Source organism: Macaca nemestrina, chromosome 2 (genome assembly GCF_043159975.1).
Source record: "Macaca nemestrina isolate mMacNem1 chromosome 2, mMacNem.hap1, whole genome shotgun sequence".
NCBI lineage: Eukaryota > Metazoa > Chordata > Mammalia > Primates > Cercopithecidae > Macaca > Macaca nemestrina.
In genome coordinates, this window is record NC_092126.1 from 133402801 (window position 1) to 133423126 (window position 20326).

At 37.6% G+C, this 20326-nt stretch overlaps 1 protein-coding gene across 7 annotated transcripts in view; it reads left to right on the top strand.

The window, feature by feature from the left end:
• The window catches only part of LOC105479570 (melanocyte inducing transcription factor), a 224152-nt gene that overhangs the window by 115103 nt on the left and 88723 nt on the right, over positions 1–20326 (top strand). For 2 of the 7 annotated variants that reach the window (XM_011737574.3, XM_011737575.3), the window contains exon 1: positions 10887–11224. The exons of 4 other annotated variants lie outside the window; for them this stretch is intronic. In XM_011737574.3, the coding sequence (XP_011735876.1) occupies positions 11169–11224 (56 nt within the window). In that variant the 5' untranslated portion in view covers positions 10887–11168. Of the gene's footprint in view, positions 1–10886; positions 11225–20326 lie in introns of those variants that run through there. One more of the 7 variants, XM_011737576.3, reaches the window with a different exon arrangement.

The following is a 20326-nucleotide window of genomic DNA, read 5'->3' on the forward strand; positions in this document are numbered from 1 at the left end:
GACTGTGAACAGTGGTATTTTTCTTTTGTCTTTTGGTAGTGGACTTTTACTGGTCCTGGAGACCAGCCCTCTCGTGTTGTAAGCACATTATCAGTTTTACCCCCCGCCCCCAGGGACTATTTTTCTGCTCTCACGGTCTACATTCTGCCTACGTGTGACTCTCTTTGCCCTAAAGCCCTCCTAATCCAGAGGCAGTCTTTACAAGTCCTAGTGAGATGATCATGCTTATTGCATTGCATTTAAAAATTGCTTCCATTTCCCATAAGCAAAAAAAAAAAAAAAGGAAATAAAAAAAAGCACGTATCTTTTTGAAATTGTCAGTTTAAAAATCTATAATAATAAATACATGTTAATAAAGAAGTTAAATACCAATGAGTTACAAGATGTACATATTTGAAATACACGTTTTATAGTATTACTGATATTCTGATATTAATTTAAGCTTAAGAGTTATAGAAAATGCTGAAATGATAGGGCCTTTTGACCTCTCAAATGAAAATTTAAAACATTTAAAGTATATTTAGTTAGCACACAGCTCTCCCATAACTTTGTGTAATGATTTTTTTTTCAAGTACAACACAAAACCTGCTCATGAATCCCAAAGCATTATAAAGCTGGCTCCATCTAGTGTATGAAGTACTATATAGCTAATACTGGGGGAAAAAATTGTACTAGGAATGTCTTTTGGTACTTCATTATGAAATTAGATAACAACCAAAACAAAACTGGACTGTAAGCTAAATTTATGTTCCAGGAGATAGATAACCCAGGCCAGAGTGACCTTCACAGCATTAGAGGAGAGGTCTCTATATATCGAAGCATCAACCTCTAGCATGCCTGAGATTTTGTTCTGACAGCCTTGCTTTATTTTCCCCCCTGGGCAGAGGTCTTATTTACAGGCACTATCAACAAACGCGGCGTGTAACTTCCATTGTGATATTCTCAGTCCTACTTGGCCAGCTTCCCACTTTTTCTGTATGGAATCATATCTGAGAGTCATGCTCATTTCCCACAGTTAGTGAGAGATTAGGGCTGGGCTTACTTACTATGATTTCAGAACCCTACATGGTTTTCTTTATCAGAGTGAAATTCTTTGTAGCTACTAGCCTCTCACCACAATAGAGTGGGTCACTATTTCGGGCTGTGTTTAATCTTGTTTCCACTGAAAGTTTCTAGCACATTCTTTATATCTCTCAATCAGTGTTTCCTAAATTTTAACTATTCTCATGCTAACTTCATTACTTTTGCTTGCAAAAACCACATGGAACTTTAAATATTATATGTATTAAAGGAAATGTTATAATACATGGAAGCCATGAATGGAAATAGGTATTAAAATTAATATAATGAAATTGAAAGAAAATTGTTAGATTCTTGCTAGGTATATTGTCTGGACCGGCGGGTTTCTGAGGTCTGAGCTGTATTGTGAACAAAGGGCAAGTGTTGAGGGATTGAAGATGTATTAGCATCAACCAGAGACTTTCCTTAGATGGAAGAAATTTGAAAAGGCCGTTCTCACTGTGTGATTTCATGGTTAGTTAATGTGAAGTCTGTGCATCTCGATTTGAGATCATCTCGTATCCCACACTTTGGGAAGCTTTGCTTAAGATTTACCATGTTTCTCAAAGGAATTCTATCATTTTCCCCCAAATTTCCAAAGACCTTGTTTCCCCTAGAAAGACTTTTTGAATAATTATTTCCTTTTTTGAGAACTTTGTTCTTCTATTAACAAGTATAAATTGTGTTGATATGTTGGGTTACTTTTTTTTTCTTCCTTGTAATTTCATATTTGCTTAGTCTCTTTTCTGACTAGATTAAGTTATTTGAGGACAAACATTGTTTCTTTCTAGTAAATTCCATTAATTGAATTCATGCTTGGTATAAAAATTCAGGGAAGTCTGCTTCATTCTCTGTTTTTTTGTGTGTGTTTTTTGTTTTGTTTTGTTTTTGTTTTTTTAAGTCAGATCATCGTTAGAGGTGGCCAAGAGAAGCCATTATGGTCAATTAATTAATCATTTAACCTATTGATGAATAGTTATTGAGTGCCTTCTCTGTGCCTGGAATTGTATGTGGTGAAAGAATGAAGTAGTGACCTAAACAGACATGGTTCATGCCTTTATGGAATTCAGAATCTAGTGTGGGGTACAGACAAGTAAAGAGGCAACTCCAGTGCAAGGTTCTAATTTTAGAATTAGTTTGCTTTTGTGCTCATTGGGTAGATTACAAAAACTTGGAACAGAGAACCATAGAGAGGAAAGTGTGGGCTCTGGAGTTTCCAACTCCAGATCTGTGGCATATTAACCTCTTGATTTTGCACAAGATACTCATATCTCAATCCCTGCCCCTGTTTATTTATTTAAATAAAAAAGATTTGTTTAATAATAAACATGAGGTATGATATGCAAATATGAGATACAGTTGTCAGTGTGACAATATGATAAAGAATTCCATGTCTCTTCTCTCCTCCCTTCTCTTTTTTCACATAAGGCAGAGACGTGATCTCATGGGTTTTTTTTTTTTTTTCGAATTTTCACGTTTCTTTCTCAACACACTAAGAAATGAAAATGCAGTGATCTAGATCAAGTGTAGAAACTAAACATCTTTGTTAATGGGAATATCATTGTAGATGGTGTTTAAAGGTTGCAAATGCATGCAATTTTCACGTTGTCTTTTTAAATTAATAAATAATTTGAGCATTCAGTGTTACCCCAAAACATTTTTCTCTTAATAATCATGATATATCACTTATGCATCTTAAGCCTATTGAACAGTGCTTGGGACATAGTAGGTGCTCAATAAATATTTGTTTAGTGAATGAATGGATTTTAATAATTTTGATTCTTCCTTCTTTTATTCATGGTTTTGTTAACATCCTTTAAAAATGAACCAATATTGCTTGATATTAGGAGCAAGATAAGCTTGAATTAGGGTTTATATTTTTCTCTATATCTATATTACCAGCCTTACCTGTTGTATCTGGCATGTAATTAATATGTAGAAAATGTTAAGGGGAGAATTTGGTAGCTTTTTAGGCTTTTTTTTTAAGAACACATGACAATTTTTTAAGTAAGGATTTAATTTGTCTTTTATATTATTTCATGGTAATATTCATTGGAATTACACAGACTATTAATTTAAAATATTGGTTATTTGAATATTTTACTATCAACATTAATATATACTTTGATTATAGGTAAGACTCCCTAGAGTGTCAATTAGATGCAGAAAGCTAATGTGTATTGAGTTTATTACGATTGATTAGAGTTTATTATGATTAATCAACAGACAGGAAGGATTTTTGTGCAAATATTATTTTTCTCAATTTAAATCCTGTTTGCTCAGCATAACTGTAACAGGATGTCATTAGTATGAGAGTAAGTTTTGAGATGCTTTGAAAGTTTGGGAAATTTGACTGTTAGCAAAAATTTAACATAAGATGATTTATTTAGCATAAAGAGGTTTGAGTTTTTATAGTTTTACTTATTTAAATACATGACATCCTGCATGACTCCTGGGTATGTTTACATAGAAAAAATACACAGGAAGGGGAACATCACACACCGGGGCCTATTGTGGAGAGAGGCGGGGTGAGGGATAGCATTAGGAAATATACCTAATGCAAATGATGAGTTAATGGGTGCAGCACACCAACATGGCACACGTATACATATGTAACAAACCTGCACGTTGTGCACATGTACCCTAGAACTTAAAGTATAATAAAAAAAAGAAAATATATAAATTAAAATTATAATTTACACACTGAATCAGAGCAGAAGGTTTCCTGGACTAGAATTTGGTTTGTAGCTAAGACAACCACTGAAAAGACATAGTTTGTTGTCTACTATCAGAAGTTATAGATAGCACCAATATTTAGCTATGCACTATGAATATATTATTCACAAATTTATCTATACCTTTCCTGAACTTACATGTATTTTGAATCCGTGCTACCTCTTAAGATATCAAAATTCAAAACTACCTTAAGCATTGTCTCTAAATAATAACTTTTATTTGCCCTAGAATTTAAAGTTCTTTAAGGCTCTAAGGGCTGACTTTTCATTACCTAACCATGTTTTGAAATAGAGTCCTCATCCCTTGTGTCACATTGAATGCCATTTTTCCTGTATCATGTTAAGTACTTTTCATAGTTTATCTCATTCAATCATAATATTAATCTATGAAATAGGTATTATTAATATTCCCATCTTATAGATGCAGATCTCGAGATTCATAAGTTGAATGCCTTACCCAGAGTAAGGGTAGGATACGAAGGGTGGTGTGTGTGTCTGCATTGAATCACCACACTATCCTGTCTCCAACTGGATAAGTGGTGCCATGTTTATATCCATAGGAGGGACATATTTATTAAATAGTAGACCTCTCAGAAGTTTGCTGCCCACAGGTTGAAACCACTGCCCTGGATCCTTACCACATCTTATACAAATTGGAGTTTTTGCACATCAGTGAGCTCCATACCACCTTCCACAATGGCATCGTTGTCTGCAAGAAACAGTGTCTCTCTACCTTCTGCTCACCCTTTGGAATGCAAACATTTAATTTATATGAATAGACTACAAAATCTAGATGACAGAATATCCCTGTCTTCTTTATCTCAGTCCCTTCTTCTAGCTCCTCCTTTGACCAGAAAGGATTTAGATGGTCCATGGAACTGCTGATGTCCTGGGATCTCCTAATGAGATGGAATCAAAGGAAGGGTGGGTTCATCTCAGCGGCTGTGGGCTTAGCTAAGGTGGTCCATGGAGGCCACTTCTACAGCTGAATTGCATGTTGCTTTAAAATATTACAATATCTTGACTCCTGCTTGGAAGAAGAAACTGATGTTGTAGATGAAGATGATGGTGACGCACTCTCCTGTTTCAATCCACAACACCCCTAAAAGATAGGCAGAGACATTCATACTCTTATTGTCCTTCAATATTTCGTAACTTTAAAAAGTTACTAACAGTAAAATATATGTCCACATTTTTCTTTTTAAATGAGTAAAGAGTTAACCCATAAATAGAGCTTAAAACTCCATGATTTTTAGGTCCTGATGTGGAGATTTTATTTATTGTGAAGTCATCTTGTGAATAACTTTGCCCCCCACACTGGCGACGGCCTTATCTTTTCCTGTTTACTTACCTTGATAAGATAGTAAATTGCATTTTTACTAAATTTCTCATTTAAAAATATTATCAGAGCAGCATAATCTCATCAGTGTGTTCTCTCCAACTTTTTGTTGTCTCACCTACTCTGTTTATTTTCTAGATTGTAGTTTTCTTATTGCAAATACTGGTTGCCATTTATAGATAACAAAGGAAAGCCTCTAAATAACCTTTAATGCAGGAACAAGTATTTATTTTGAAATGAACACTGAGAGAATATCAAAGAGTTTAAGGTAAGGGATTAATCCATTGTATTGATTATTATATTAATTGAAAGAGTCAAGCTAATATTTTATGTATTTTTGTTTGTTAACTGCTTAAAAATTCACTTTAGACAGAATTTGAGATGCCTCTTTGTAGATTATATTTTTATCCTCTGGACAGATTCTTTGAAACAGTTTTTAAAAACATTTAATTTTTCCTTCTGGATGTTTGTATAAACATCTTAACAGTTATTTAATAATGTTGGACTGCATCCCAATCAGGTTTACGTGGGGTCATCTTAGTTCTTATTTTCCTTTTCAACCTTGAAGGGCTTCCTTGGTTTCCAGGGACAATGAACTGTCTTTGAGAGGATGCTGTAATATCACTGTTACAGGCAGATCTGTTCTTGGTAGGAGAAAAAAATAGAAACAGGATGAAAGAGATAAACGTGAGTGAATGCTACTGCACAGTTATTTCTGCAAGTAGGTAGTCATTAAAAGTTTTCTTCAGTCATGCTGTAATGGTTTCAAATTAGAGCTGCTGGACCAGTTCCTTGCAAATTTGTACCCCAGTACTTTATCCATGTAAGTAAGTTGTGCTCAGCCTTTACAAGCTTGCAAATAAAGAGTATACAGTTGTATATCCCATTTATGCCTATTGACTTTCTTCATAATTAATTAAATGCTATCCTGAGATTATACTTCATAGATCCTTCCTTATCTGACCTTTTTTCATTTTTGTCAGTCATTCATCCATTCTTCTTTCCTTCTGTCCATCCATCTGTCCACCCATCCAGCAAATATTTGAGTACTTACTATGTGCCAGGCACTGAGAAAAAGGTAAGTACAAGGAACCTGCCCTTAAGAACACAGGACAAATAGATAAATAAAAGGATTACAAGTTGGATTAAGTGCTATAAAAGAAAAAAGCTTGCTTCAAGAGCACAAAACAAACGTAGATGTTTCTGCTTTAGGAAGGATAGTCTGGGAAGATCTCTCTGAGGAAGAAATGTAAGACCTGCAAAACTTCATCTGCCAGGTCAGGAGGGGCCAGGCCAGGGAAGGAGTTGCAGTGGAGGGAGAAGAAGGCTCTAGCATTCTGTCCTGCCTGCACCTTCTTCTCATTGGCATGTGCGTGTGAGTCTTGGGTTTCTCTGGAATGAACCCCTGGAAAGCAGAGCCTCTTGCATCTTCATCCTTGTCTTCCCCATGGCACTGAGAACAGTGCCTCTCACACACATGCTGGGAAAACTAATAAATGTTTGGATTAAAGGGCCTTTCGGTGGCATCTGAGTTTTCCCAGAACATAAGTGTGATGCCATGTGGAGAAAAGAGATGTGTGTGTTACCATTGAGAGTACTTTGTGAGTTTCATTACTACTTTGATGAAACTCTAATTACCCCACAATAAGGCTTTCATTGAACATTCCACATGGATATTTTAAAGAATTAAAATGTACGAGTAACTTCTTTATTCAACAAATAAAAGGAGCTTCCATTCTTGAGTATTTTCCTGCCACTCTTAACAGACCATTTACATAGATAATATTATATATAGCTATATATATTATAATGTTATATATTAGTGGTTTCTAGACTTGACTTCACTTCAGACCTCTATGAGAATCATTTTTTAAAAACACAGAATTCCAAACCATACCCCTGCAGAATCTCACTCACTCATTTGTTTGGGGAAAGATCCTTGACCTTTATATTTCTTAAATCTCCTGTATTTATTTTAAAGAGGTAGGGTAAGGAGAAGGCTCCTCAAGTGCTTCTGATAGGAAGACAGGTTTGGGAACCATTGGCTGGGATCATAATGAAACATTCCAAGACCAAGTAGATGCTTCTTAAATTGTGTGTAATTCATGGGCCAATATAGGACCCGGCACATATTAAGCTCTCAAGTGTTAACTGTTGTGGGGCTGGTGAGTGAAGTATGAGTTTACTGAAAAGAACAATGACTATCAAAAGAAAGACTATAAGAAAATATGGTGTGCTTGGGGTGGGCAATAAAACATTTAATGCCTAAATAAAATAAGAAGAATTCTGAGCTGTGATAAAACAGTAGCATTACTTTTCTTCAGCTAAGTCTTGGACAGGATAACAAGTAAAATCCCTTATCTCTTTTCTAACCCATTCAAAGTAGTGATTGAATTTTTCCTTCCAAAAAGATTCTGAAACCTAGTTTAGCTTCCAAGGAAAAAGTTGGCTGTCACTTGGATGGTTCATTATTTTAAATCCCATTTTAGTTAAGGTTCAGCTTTTAAAGGGTCAGTAAGAATTCTGATGACTGTAGTTGATGTGCTGCAATTTAGGACAAAGAGTAGTACTTATTATTTCAGAAGCATTGGAATACAGGTGATGTTTTTATTCTGCATTCTGTGCTCAGTTTTTTTTATCTTATTTTTTCCTCCCCAACTCCACTACAAATTCATAGTCTGTGTTTAAACTTAGGATTTGGGTAACTCTCTCTTTCTCTCTTTCCCTCTGTGTGTGTGTGTGTGTGTGTGTTCATATGCATACATATATGTATACAAACTCAGGAAACACATCTGAGTAGTATAGATGTGCCCAAGACAGTTGCTTACACATTACATTGATTCATTTTAAAGATATTCATCAAACCATGGACTGTTTATTCTACCGGGTTCTAGGGATACAACATTAAACCAAACGGACATGGTTCTTGACATCCAGAAGACATGTGCTTGTTAATTTGGGTGATGACTTGAGGGGTAGTATTTTAGTGCTGGGAAATGCAAGTAACATTTCATGAATTTTGTATATGGTGGCATGTGTTCATATTTAAGTCAATCTGGTCCATTTGCTGGTGGACATTTCATTGCTGTATCCAAGAAGATTCCCTTAGAACTGTAGTGTAAGCTAGATCTTTCTAAGGTACTGATGTAATTTGTCAATAGAAATATTTCTTGAGGTGGTGGATTGTCCAACATAAAAAGTCAGGTGATGTTATTGGCTGAACCTGCCAGGTGGAACATTTGTCCACCACATTATGTCCCCTTCAGGAGTGGCTGGAACTGATACCATTGGTTTCAGGATCAACATTTGAGAACTTGTGGTGGGTACAGGTTTTCCCTGTGTGTAAGCATGTGATAAATCAGAGTTTCAGTTCTAAAATGTACCCGAGTGCCTTGTAACTTTACTTAGCTTTAAATAGTGCCTAAGGTGAGAGAGAGAATCTGTCCTGAACTTATATTTATTTTATTTCATTAACATTTATTTTTAAGAGATGGGGTCTCACTCCGTTGCCCAGGCTGGTCTTGAACTCCTGGGCTTGAGCAAACCTTCCACCTCACCCTCCCAAGTAGCTAGGACTACAGGCATCTGCCACCGTCCCTGGCTTGATTTTTTAGAAAATAATCCCTTAAAGTTTCTGATATGGTTATTCCCTATCTTTTCTTTATTTCTTGCTCTTCTACTTTCTTGATTTTTCATTTGTTTTTTTCACTCTGTCTCATTTCCTTTGGTTCTCTAGATTGGTCAATATTAATCCAGGACAGGTAGCACTAACCATGATTGTAATTGTAAGAGGATTTTTAAAAATTGAGCATTTGTTATGCATCAGAGACAATGCTGAACATATTACTTGTTCTCTCTTTCGGTTCTAACAGTAACCTATGGGTAGTCACTTATTTCTTCTTTCTCAGGTGAAAGAACTGGGGCCCAGAAAGTTTAGTAAATTTGTACAGAGTCATAGAATTAGTAAGTGGTGAGATTTGAACCTGGATCAATAAACATCAGAATCCATGTTCTTGATTTCCATGCCAAACTGTGCTAGAGGCAGGAAAAGAGAGGTGGGATAGGTTAGTAAGAGAACTAGGGTAACATCTTAATCATCTGTTTACCCCAGAACCCGGCACAGTACCTGGCATATAGAAAGTGCTCTATGACTGCTGTTGATGAATTGTCTCCTCTAATCCTATTTATTGGTCCTTAGTTTTACGAGCAATCTGCCCGCTCTTCTCCACTTTGCACATCCCTGCTTCCCATGAGCTACCATCACCTCCTACCAGGACTATTGCAGTAGCTAACTCTGCCAGTCTTCCAGTTGGCTGTCAACATAGCAGCCAGGGAGACCTTTCTAAAAACTCAAATCTGAGCTCATCACTCCCCTGCTTGCCATCTCTCAGTGGTTTCTTGTTCATCTTGAAACAGAATCAGTGACCTTTCCCTGGGCTACCAGATCCTTCATGGTCTGGCCCTGGTCACTGTGTAGGTCTCACGGGCACCATGCTTTTCCCTCATACTATGTCCTTCAGTGATAGTGAGTCTGCCTGCCAACTTTCCACCTCATAGTTTTTACATATGTTGTTACTGCTGCCTGGAAAGCTTTTCTTCTATACTCCTCCTCTCCTCAACTCAGATCTCAGACCAGAAGTCCCTGCCTAAGGAAAGCCTTTTCTGACTCTTAAATTTTAACTTTTTCACCTCTCTGCAGCAGTTATGACATTTTTCATTATATATTTATGTGATTAGTATGTGTTTCCCACTAGACTGCAAACTCCACAAATTTACACAATGCCTGGGACACAGTCGGTGTTCCATAAATATTTATTGAACAAAAGAAAGAAAGAATGAATAAAATGAGCAGAGAATAAACAGAACCAGAAATAGTTTGGCTGAGACTCCTGGCTAGATATTTCCTAGTATTACAGGGAAGTTAAAAAAAAAAAAAAGATAATTTCATTATATCATGTAATTTGAGTTTGATTATGGCTAAAAGAGGTTGCATTATTTTCCAGCCATTTACTTTGGAGATAAATGTAGGCACAGAGAGGTGAAGTAACTTGCCCAGTGTATGCAGCTAGTCAGTGTCAGATGTCTTTGTTATGACCTTTGAATTGTGTGTAGGGAGAAACACACATACAATATTTTCATAACTCTGTAGGGCATCTTTGGTGCACTGCGTCCTGTAGGAGCTCCATAAATATTTGACAATATTGATGTTGTCATGGCTGCATTTTAAAGTGTTTTTTGAGAACATGTATTGCTGTTTTTTCTTCTTGTATACCAATGTGTTCAGAATTAGATTGGATGACAATCTTAAGAATCCACAGTTTATGGCCTAACAAGTTGTGTGCCCTGAAAGATGGTGGCCATAATTAGAAACAGTTTGTGTTTTACTTCCACCAGAACCAGGCAAGGACAACCCTTCTAATATTCTTGGGGTCTGAGGGTAAGGAATGCTGTTTTGGATCTCTAGCCTGTCAGCAAGGAGGGGCATATTCAATTATCAAGCTCCAAAAATGCCTGCGCACAGATGCAAAACACCTAGAGCTGTGCGATGAGTTGATGCCTGAGATCTCCCAAACTGAGAGGGCACACAAGCAGTTCCACAGTCCTCCCTCCTAGATTCTGTGACTCCAGTAAGTGTTAACAATTCACCGGTATGTGAAATTACCTCTCCTTTTAAGTTCTCTAATAATGTGCAGTCTCTGCAAGCCTCAGCCAGTACCTGAGCTGGATAAGGCCAAATAAGCTTCCCGAGGTGCTTGCCTGGCTGCTGGGCTGCCTCCCTGGCTGTGCCTCGGTACTTGAGTAGCCCCCTTTGTGGTGTGAGGCAGCATTTTTGTCCTGCAGGTACAGTAGGTACTGGATTAAACAGGTCTGCTGTTGCAGACAGACACCAGGCACCGTTCTAGCACAGAGCTGTGTTTGGATTGGAGTTTCCAGGGCCTTATCAGGAGCCACCCCTAGTGACACAGCCAGTGCCAGAACTAACTTTGACTTTCACTCTTCGCCAAGGGCTTGCAGAACACCTTAAAGGAAAAAAGATGGAGGCGCTTAGAGTTCAGATGTTCATGCCATGCTCCTTTGAAAGCTTATATCTGTAAGTGAAGTTTTATTCTGAAAATAATCCCGGGACCACTTAAGAGGAGCAGTTTTTTTCCTTTTTAAGGGGGAGGATAGAGGATGAGAAGGTTTTATTGGGAGTTAAAAATACTGAAGCTGTTACTTCTGACTGGCTTTAATCAGCTTCAGCTGTAACCTCTGGTAGGTGGCTATGACAAAGATAACAACTAATTTGGGGGTGGGTGTGGTGGTGATAGATAGAAATGCTAACCCAATATCTTTGCCCTCTCCTTTAAAATTGAATGCTGGTCTTAAGTTAATAATGACAAAAATACCCCGACTGCTTGAAAAAGCTGAGTTAGAGCAGAGCTTGATTTATGATTGCAAGATAGACTGCAGCCCAGCTTTGTTATGAATAAAACAGGATTTTCTTCAGGAAAACAGTGTGCTTAATACAGTAGTAACATTTGTCAAAACTCTCCCATTGTAAACACTTTGAATATTTGGTTTTTCCCCCACCGACCTTCCCCCCCCCCCGCCCCCCGACTGTGGAATGGTAACAGTTGCATTAATGAACATCTTCTTTGCATTCTTGTATATTGATTTTTTTTCTCTTGGAGGGGGAAACAGACATCCAAATATCAGAATTGTCTGCCTGGCATATAAATGTAGAACAAGTTTAAAAAATGGCAATTTCAAAGAAATGGAGAAAAACTAAACAGAGGATAGTCCCCCCCACCTCCTTTAACATTTACTTTCACTGTTAGGTGATAAGATTTGAAAACAATACTGAAAGCTGTGTCCCCAAGTGAATAGGCATTCAAGCAAATCAACTTATGCAAAAGCCACCTCTGGAGCTTAATAATTATTTACTGAACGTTCCTGGGTCATGGGAGAGGTTCTGATTAAGTCAGAAAGGCATTATGTTCAGCAGCTTGTGAAGGTGTGTTTAAAGACAGCAAGAATAATGGAAAAATACTAGATGTAACAGATCTATTTTTAGAATTTGATTCTTTTATATATATATACATATATATATATATATAATTACCATAAGTTTAAGTGTGGGTTAAAGTTCATCATTTTCAGTGGATACATCTTTAAAAGGTCTTATAAAAGGTAGTTTTATAAATGATTTCTAATTTCTTGAGCTCCTATTTCTGCTGTAGTTTGTTTTAATGGATACTTTAGATTTTTTTCATTCTTTATGTCATTATAACAGCTTAATTACTCATCTCTATAAAATGTTAGAGCATTTTATGAACAAAGTATATGTAATTATGTGTTTAAAATGTCACTATGCTAGAAATGTGATAAATGTTTGCCTTATAAATGAGATGCTAGCTGGGGAGATGATGTCTACTCTTTGTGATTCATTCTCTACAAGAATATACTCTATAACTTACTAATTTTTTTAATATTAATAATGAATGGCATGAACAAATGAAACTTGCTATTCTGATGCAGCGTAAGAACAGTAGTAATGTCAAACCTGAATTTACAGCCAAATTAATTCTTAATTTTGAATTTCATTTTTTTAGTTAACTAATGTGTTTGTCATAAGAGCATGCTTCCCTTATACACTCTCAGAATGAAATTCTTCACAAACATGTTTGACAAAACTTATTCACTGAGTTATTGCCCATTAACTTTTCTGTGCGTGTTCTTTTAGGAGGGCACACACTGTTAATTAATTGCTTTGTATTTTCCTCTAGGAAAGAAAAGGAACATGATAGCAGAAGGCAGCATTCTAGAATTTTGGCTGCCTGGAAAGTAACTTGTCAGCCTTGACTAATTTTTAGATATTAACATGTTCAGAGGATACCATTTCAGGAATTAAAACACAGACTTAGAAGAATTCATTGGCTGACTTTCACTCATTGTCCACATAGTTTGTGGGAACCATGCTAAGTTTTGTACTTGTATTAACACATTTACTTTCACAACTGCTCTATGAAGAAGATACTTCTTTCCACCCCCATTTTGCAGCTGAGAAAACTGAGGCTTGGATAGGTGAAAAACCATGCCCAAGTCATACAGCTAAGAAGTGACAGGACTAGGAATTTGACCCAGGGATCTTGTCTCCCGGGCTTAATGCTATTATCTGTTGTGGTCTGTGGATTTTCACTTAAGATACTAAATGAATCAATATTTCTTACTCTGCTTTTTTTATCTAGCGGGGTTCATCCATCCCCAGATTTCTGAATTACCAAACTATAACTCATTTGAGCTTTTGAGGGGCCATGATTGGTCCTGATGCCATGGTTTTTGTCTATCAGGTGTATTTCCCTGAGTTCAATTTACTATTGATTATAAGACAGCTATTGGCTGGGCATGGTGGCTCACGCCTGTAATCCCAGCACTTTGGGAGGCCAAGGCAGGTAGATCACGAGGTCAGGAGTTCGAGATCAGCCTTGCCAACATGGTGAAATCCCGTCTCTACTAGAAATACAAAAATTAGCTGGGCATGGTGGCGCGTGCCTATAATCCCAGCTACTTGGGGGGCTGAGAAAGGAGAATTGCTTGAACCTGGGAGGTGGAGGCTGCAGTAAGCTGAGATCACACCACTGTACTCCAGCCTGGGCAACAGAGGCAAGACTCCATCTCAAAATAAAGAAAAAAAAAAAGAAAAAAAAAGACAGCTATTTGGGGGAGAAAGAAACTCTACTAAAATATATTCATTGATTATATGATCTCTTCTGACTTGGGAAATCTTAACATGTGGAGGGAGAGTTCCTCTTAGAATTAAAGAACTGCTGTAGATCCCTAGAGTCCAGAGTTCTCCATCCCTGTATGATTCAAGCAAATGGTTTGAATAAGGGTGCACCAACTCTAAGGTTCTAGTATTATTTGATTCTATGAGGTAGAGTATTTGTTAGAAGACAGACACCAACTTTACCCACTGAACAAATATTTATTTTGTTCTACTATGTGCTGGGGAAACAATATGTGAATAAAACATGTAATAAAATAAAACATGTAATCTCTGCCCTTCTGGAGCAGATTGGACCAGGTTATGAAGGACCAGGCACATACCAGTTTCATACCTGAATCTGGCCCTCATTCTCATGGCTCAGGATGGCTTCTGAAGCTCCAGCCAGTGCAGCCAGATTACAGGAGACATGGCGGCAGAGGGTTTAGAGAAGGAGATCATTTGAAGGAGATTTTCTGCAGCTGATTCTGATACTCAGCCATGTTTGGAAATGAATACTAAAACATTCAAGATTACCTGTTTGTTAAGTAGGTGAGCTGGGACATGAGCCCACATACATCTCTCATTCTTAGGCCAGAACACTTTCCTCCATGTCTGACAAGATTCACATTCTGTTCCTCACCCAGTCAGCCTGGCCAGAAGTCCGGAAAGCCCTTCTGATACCGAATTCAGTGTTTTGGATGGAATCAAATGGGAAGGACTACTCACTCCTGCCAAATGGGCTCTGAAACCACCCAAAAACATCTCTCCATAAACTGCCCATGGCTTTTTGTGGGTACAGCACAACTGCTTTGTCATAAACAAAAGGAACCGATAGGCTGAATCTATAGGAACTGCCTCCCCCTCAGGAGGTACTATGAAGTGGGTCGTATGAAGCCCCTCCCCCTCGTATGACCGCTTCACAGCACCTCCCACCCCATGTCCTTCTCCAGCTGAGGATCCCACAGTCTCCTAAGATGTAAAATTTAGGTTATATGGAAATGGACTCTTACGTAGAACTCCAGAAAACAGTTTCCGTGGTGTTCTTGGGGTTGTCTTAGAAGACTCCTGAAGATCTTTGTTCTTTCCTATTTTTCTTCACCTAGAACCAGCATGGAGATGTATATGTTTGATCTTTAATTTATGTTATGCTGTAGTACAGTTGCCATGGTCAGTTGTATTTGAATTAATTTAAAAAAAAAAAGGCAAAAAAAGAAAAAAAGCCAGTCTGTTTCACCACAAAAAGAAATTCTTAAAAATGTTTTGAAAGTGCCACCAACTGCACAAATCAGAGTTGGTAAATGGATATATATGCACACACCCCTATGTGTGTATATATGTATATATATGTGTGTATATGTTTGTGTGTATATATGTGTGTATATATGTGTGTATATGTGTGTGTGTGTGTGTGTGTGTATATATATATATATATATATATTTTTTTTTTTTTTGAGATGGAATCTCACTCTGTCACCAGGCTGGAGTGCAGTGGCACGATATCAGCTCACTGCAACCTCCGCCTCCTGGGTTCAACTGATTCTCCTGCCTCAGCCTCCCAAGTAGCTAGGACTACAGGCATGCATCACCACGGCCAGCTAAATTTTGTATTTTTAGTAGAGACGGGGTTTCACCATGTTGGCCAGGATGGTCTCAATCTCTTGATCTCATGATCCCCCCGCCTGGAGATATATATATATATATATATATATATATATATATATATATATATATATATATATAAAATGGCAGTCTGGGTGTCTAACATTTCAAAGTGACTGGCACTTCTGATTTCTACTTAAATCTAATTGGCGAAACTTAGCATGTAGCCTGTCTAGCTCTGGAAAGCTGGGAAATGCTATGAGTGGGAGTGTGCCTAGCCAAAACAAACAGAAAATAGGAAAATAGATGGGTGCTAGGTTTTATGAATTGTAGGTCTTAGGCTGAAACTTTGACTTTTTCCCCAGTATTACTGATATTTTTTTAAATGTTACAAAACCAACTGTAGTATCCCAGGGTACATCAAACTGGCTTAAGAAAAAAATGAAGTTTGGCCCTTGTGAAGTCATTGTCCAGGGTTAGTCCAGGGCTATCATGACTTCAGGGATGGTTTGATACAGATGCTCAATGTCATATAAACACTGGCTCCCTCTTTCTTTGTTCTTCCTTCTCCTTAATCCTCTGTTCTTTCTTTACTGTTTTCTCCAGTTTGGCTTTCTTCTCAGATAGATCCAGGAAGTTCCAGATTTATATCCTACCAGCTTTTCAAACCTTAGTTTAAAGAGAGTCATTTTAACCTAATGATTTCAGTTAAAGGCATAGGGATGACTCTTACTTGATTGTGTTGGAGTACAAGCACATTCCTGGGTTAGTCTTTGTGACCAGTAGGATGGATTTCCTGATTGACTAGGGTTGTACTTCCATGTCTGGAGGTAGTGGCAACACCATAACCTCATGAACTGAAAGTGAAGGAGGCTGGTTCTTCAAGGTTAAATCAGGTACTTTACCAAACAAGTGGGACAGGATGCTGGGCAGCCATAAATGCCATGTGGCCACCATAAATCATTACTGCTATGTGTAAGGTTGCCTCTTAAACCATGACAGGTGCACCCATTCACTGCTCCTTAGATTACAGTTTGTACTTTTGTCTTGATTTCAGCACAATGTTGGAAACTTTGCATCTTGGTGGACGTGTGCTAGACATGCAGTGATTGTTAAGTGATGGTGGTCTAAGGCTTTTGAATTTTCTCTGATCTGTTATAATGTCTAGAAAAACAGCCAGAGCATGCCCTGTGATTGGGACAATTATTTGAGTACAAATATAAGAGCTTTCTACCTTTAAAAAGTTCCTTCCAGTTCCTTTCACATTCATGAATGAATTCTGTCATTAGTTTGTCATTGTGTTGGATTTTTAAAAATTGGTTTTTCTTTTAAAATACTCTCAGTGGAGCACCTTGCCATGCCATATTAATTACTTTAAGGGATGAATTTTTCAAAGCCCTTTAAAACATGGCAGTTAGATGTGAATGGGATTCCATAGTTGGACAGAGTAAGCAAGAATTCTAGAGTACAGTCTAGTGAAAGGAAGCTTGATATGAAAAACAGAAAACTTGAGTGTGGGGCACTTCAACTTTATCTGCTTTATAACCTTTCAATGGTCTGGCTCTCAGAGGCGATTTCCTTGAAAGGAATTGAGTGTTAAGAGTGTGCCAACCCATAGTGGCATCTGTGGAAAATGGAGATCAGTTGTGGTCATAAAATGAGGAAATGGCAAAATTCATATCTTTAGTTTAAAATATCTTTTAGTAAGAACTTGATATTCCTCTTAGTTGGAGTATACAGAAGTGGGAAACACTTTGGTAAAAAAAAAAAATTTTTTTAAAATATCTGCTGATGAAAATTGCCTGGAAGAGCATTGTTCATATATTACAAAGGTCTCTAAACATTTTTGATCCTTCTTCCTAGTTAATTTCTTTCAAGAAAACCTTCTCAACACATTTTAATTTGATTTATGAGTTATGTACATGTGCCACTATACTAATATATTATATAACATGTACAAAAATAAAAAATAAAGATGATAATATAAAATATATATGAAGAGATGTTTTAGTTTTTTTCTTCCTGCAAGCAGGTTGTCATTTTTGGTATGGATTTTTGGAGAATACTTATACATTTGGAACCTTATTAAGGTTCTCCTTGATTTTTATCTAATCAGTCATTGAGATTAGTCTTTCCTGGTACCTATCGAAGGTCCAGCTTAAAAAAAATATGGAGAATCCTGAATGGATATGAAACATCTCCCATTTTTATCAGCGAATTGAGGTCTCAGTGTTAGAAAGAAAAGACTTCCGAATTTAACTTATATATGATTGGTGGTTCTTAGTTTTTAGAATGCTTTTCTCCCTGTGTACCATGAAATGTGCAAAGCTCTGGAGATAGGAGCATTGTCCAGTTAGGACACCATGATATCCTACATGTCTAGCAGCACCTGGCGTTTAGAAAGCATTAGCATGGGGCATGCAGGCTGTGTTTTGTAACCCTTTGTATTTTAGCTATGCTAGAGACCTGGAGTATTTATTATCTGAGCTGCTCTTGTTACCCCCGAAAAGGTGGAATCTTGGCAGATCTTGATTTCTTTTTCTTGATGACTAAAACCCAAGTTAGGTGTTGACAGAAGTCCAGAAGATCTCAGTGTGAAGCCGAACTATGATATCTGGTACTTTCACATTTACATGGGTTACACTCCCAGCTATTTTAAGTACAAGGGATGATATAGTTTCTTATTAGTATTTTTTTCCACCATACATGGTGAAAAAGTCATCCTGAATCACTTTGGAAGGAATGGAAAGTTTGAGATAACAGAAGTGCCAGGCACTCTGAAATGTTAGACACGCAGACTACCATTTACAAAAAATATAGCCATTTACCAACTCTGATTTGTGCAGTTGGTGGCACTTTCAGTCGATTGTTAAGAATTTCTTTTTGCTGGTGGAACAGACTGGATGGGGGCAGTTCTTATAGATTCAACCTATCAGTTCCTTTCATTTATGATGAAGTGGTTGTGCCGTACCCATAAAGGGCCGTTGGAAGTTTCTGGATAGATGTTTTTGTTTGGTCTCATAGCCTATTTGGCGGGAGTGAGTAGTCTTTCTCCTTCTATCCCATCCAACATGTTGCATTCAGTATCAGGACTCTTCAGACTTCTGGGAAGGCTGATTGGAGGTGAGAAATGGAATGCAAATTTTCTCAGACAAGGAAGAAAGTATTCTGGTCTAAGAATTAGAGATTCGGGTTCATGTCCCAGCTCTCCTACTATGCAGACAAGTGATCCTGGGTATTTTACAATTAGTTTCCAAACACTGGAATCAGTCAAGTGTCAGAATTTGGCTGCAGAATTTTTGCAGACTTATTGATTCCTGGGACTTACCTAAACAAATCAGAATTTCCAGGAATGAGGCTGGGCATTTTTATTTGAGACAAAGTTCTCAGCTAATTTTGTTTTTTTCAGCTAACCTTTTGCATTTTGAAACTCCTGTAGCTTAACCCATCCATGACCTAGGTTTCTCCTTTGCACAGGAGGTTAATACTGTTGAACCTTCCTGTGTCTCCACTGTGTATGTGAGTATCAACCACTGTACTTCCTGGACATAAATAAATTGCAAACGAATACTAGGGTTTGAGCTCTATCAGTGCAAATGAATACTAGGCTTTGAGCTCTATCAACCAAATGACTATAATGAAGACTATTTTTTACTGAAGAAAAATGCTACAATTCCTACTTTATGGCTCATGAGAGATTTGCAGAATAAATTTTCTCTCTCCATCCCTCAAAAGTTTTTTGAGTTCTCTCATTTAAATGGATATTGCCTAAACTTTACAAGACATATCTTCTGTGGTCCAAACTTGCACATAGGCATATAAAAAGTAGATTCCTTGTATCCAAAAGAAGAAGCATGTTCATGGTTTAATACTATTATTTTTACCACTGATTTTTGAACCGTGTTCCAATTTATTGGACCATGTTTCAGTCATTGTGCTAAGCTTTTTATATCTATTAAAAATTTTAATCCTCACCACAGTGTTGAGAGGCAGATGTATTGCGAAGTGCAGAGATAGACTAACAGTCAAAGGTTACTGCACAGCAGAGCAGGACTCTGCCTGAGGAGTGGAAGAAAGGAAATGCAACGAAAAGTATAACGTTCCTTTAGCGTCTCTAGGTTTCTACTGATGACAAGAGAACTGCCTTAGAGGACTGTGATATTGAGACCAAAGACCAGTCCCTATGAGACAGTAAAAGAACATTGGCATCACTGTCAAAGGTGAGGGGTGGGTAGACAGATGTTTGGATGCTGGAGCGTTGAATTTAATGGAATTTCTGATATTGTTAGGTGGCTGATGAAGATAGTAGAATAAACTATTGGGATTTAGGAATATGTCAGATAGTTCAAAGCCCATGTCCAAAATACCTATACCATCATAGAGAAGAGGGAGACTCTGAAGGTTAAGAATGTAAATTCTGCCATACAGGTAGGAACTCAGGTCACATTTAGTGGCCATCTATTGTCTGTATACCTCCAGCCACTGTGCTGAGCACTTTAATTTAGTGAACATTAACTGACCCAATCCCTGCAGCACGTTAAAATGCTGGGTTTTGGAAAAGCCCAGAGAGGTCAAGTGGCTCATTAAAGGTCGTGCAGCTCAGCAGTGACTGAGCTAGCACTTGAGTCCAGTCGGTGGCCCTCCTCCTTGAGCCATTGCTGACAAATTCCCGGTTCTCAGCAGACTTGTGTGCCTGGCTTCAGCGATGCCGGTACACGCCAGTTAAGGCATTTGTCTCTCTGCCCATCGGCTTTCAAAGGGTGCTTTCTGATGGTGAGATGCCCACCTTCCCATGTGGAACTCGATCACAGTTCTGTAATCTAGGTAATTGACTTAATTTTAAGG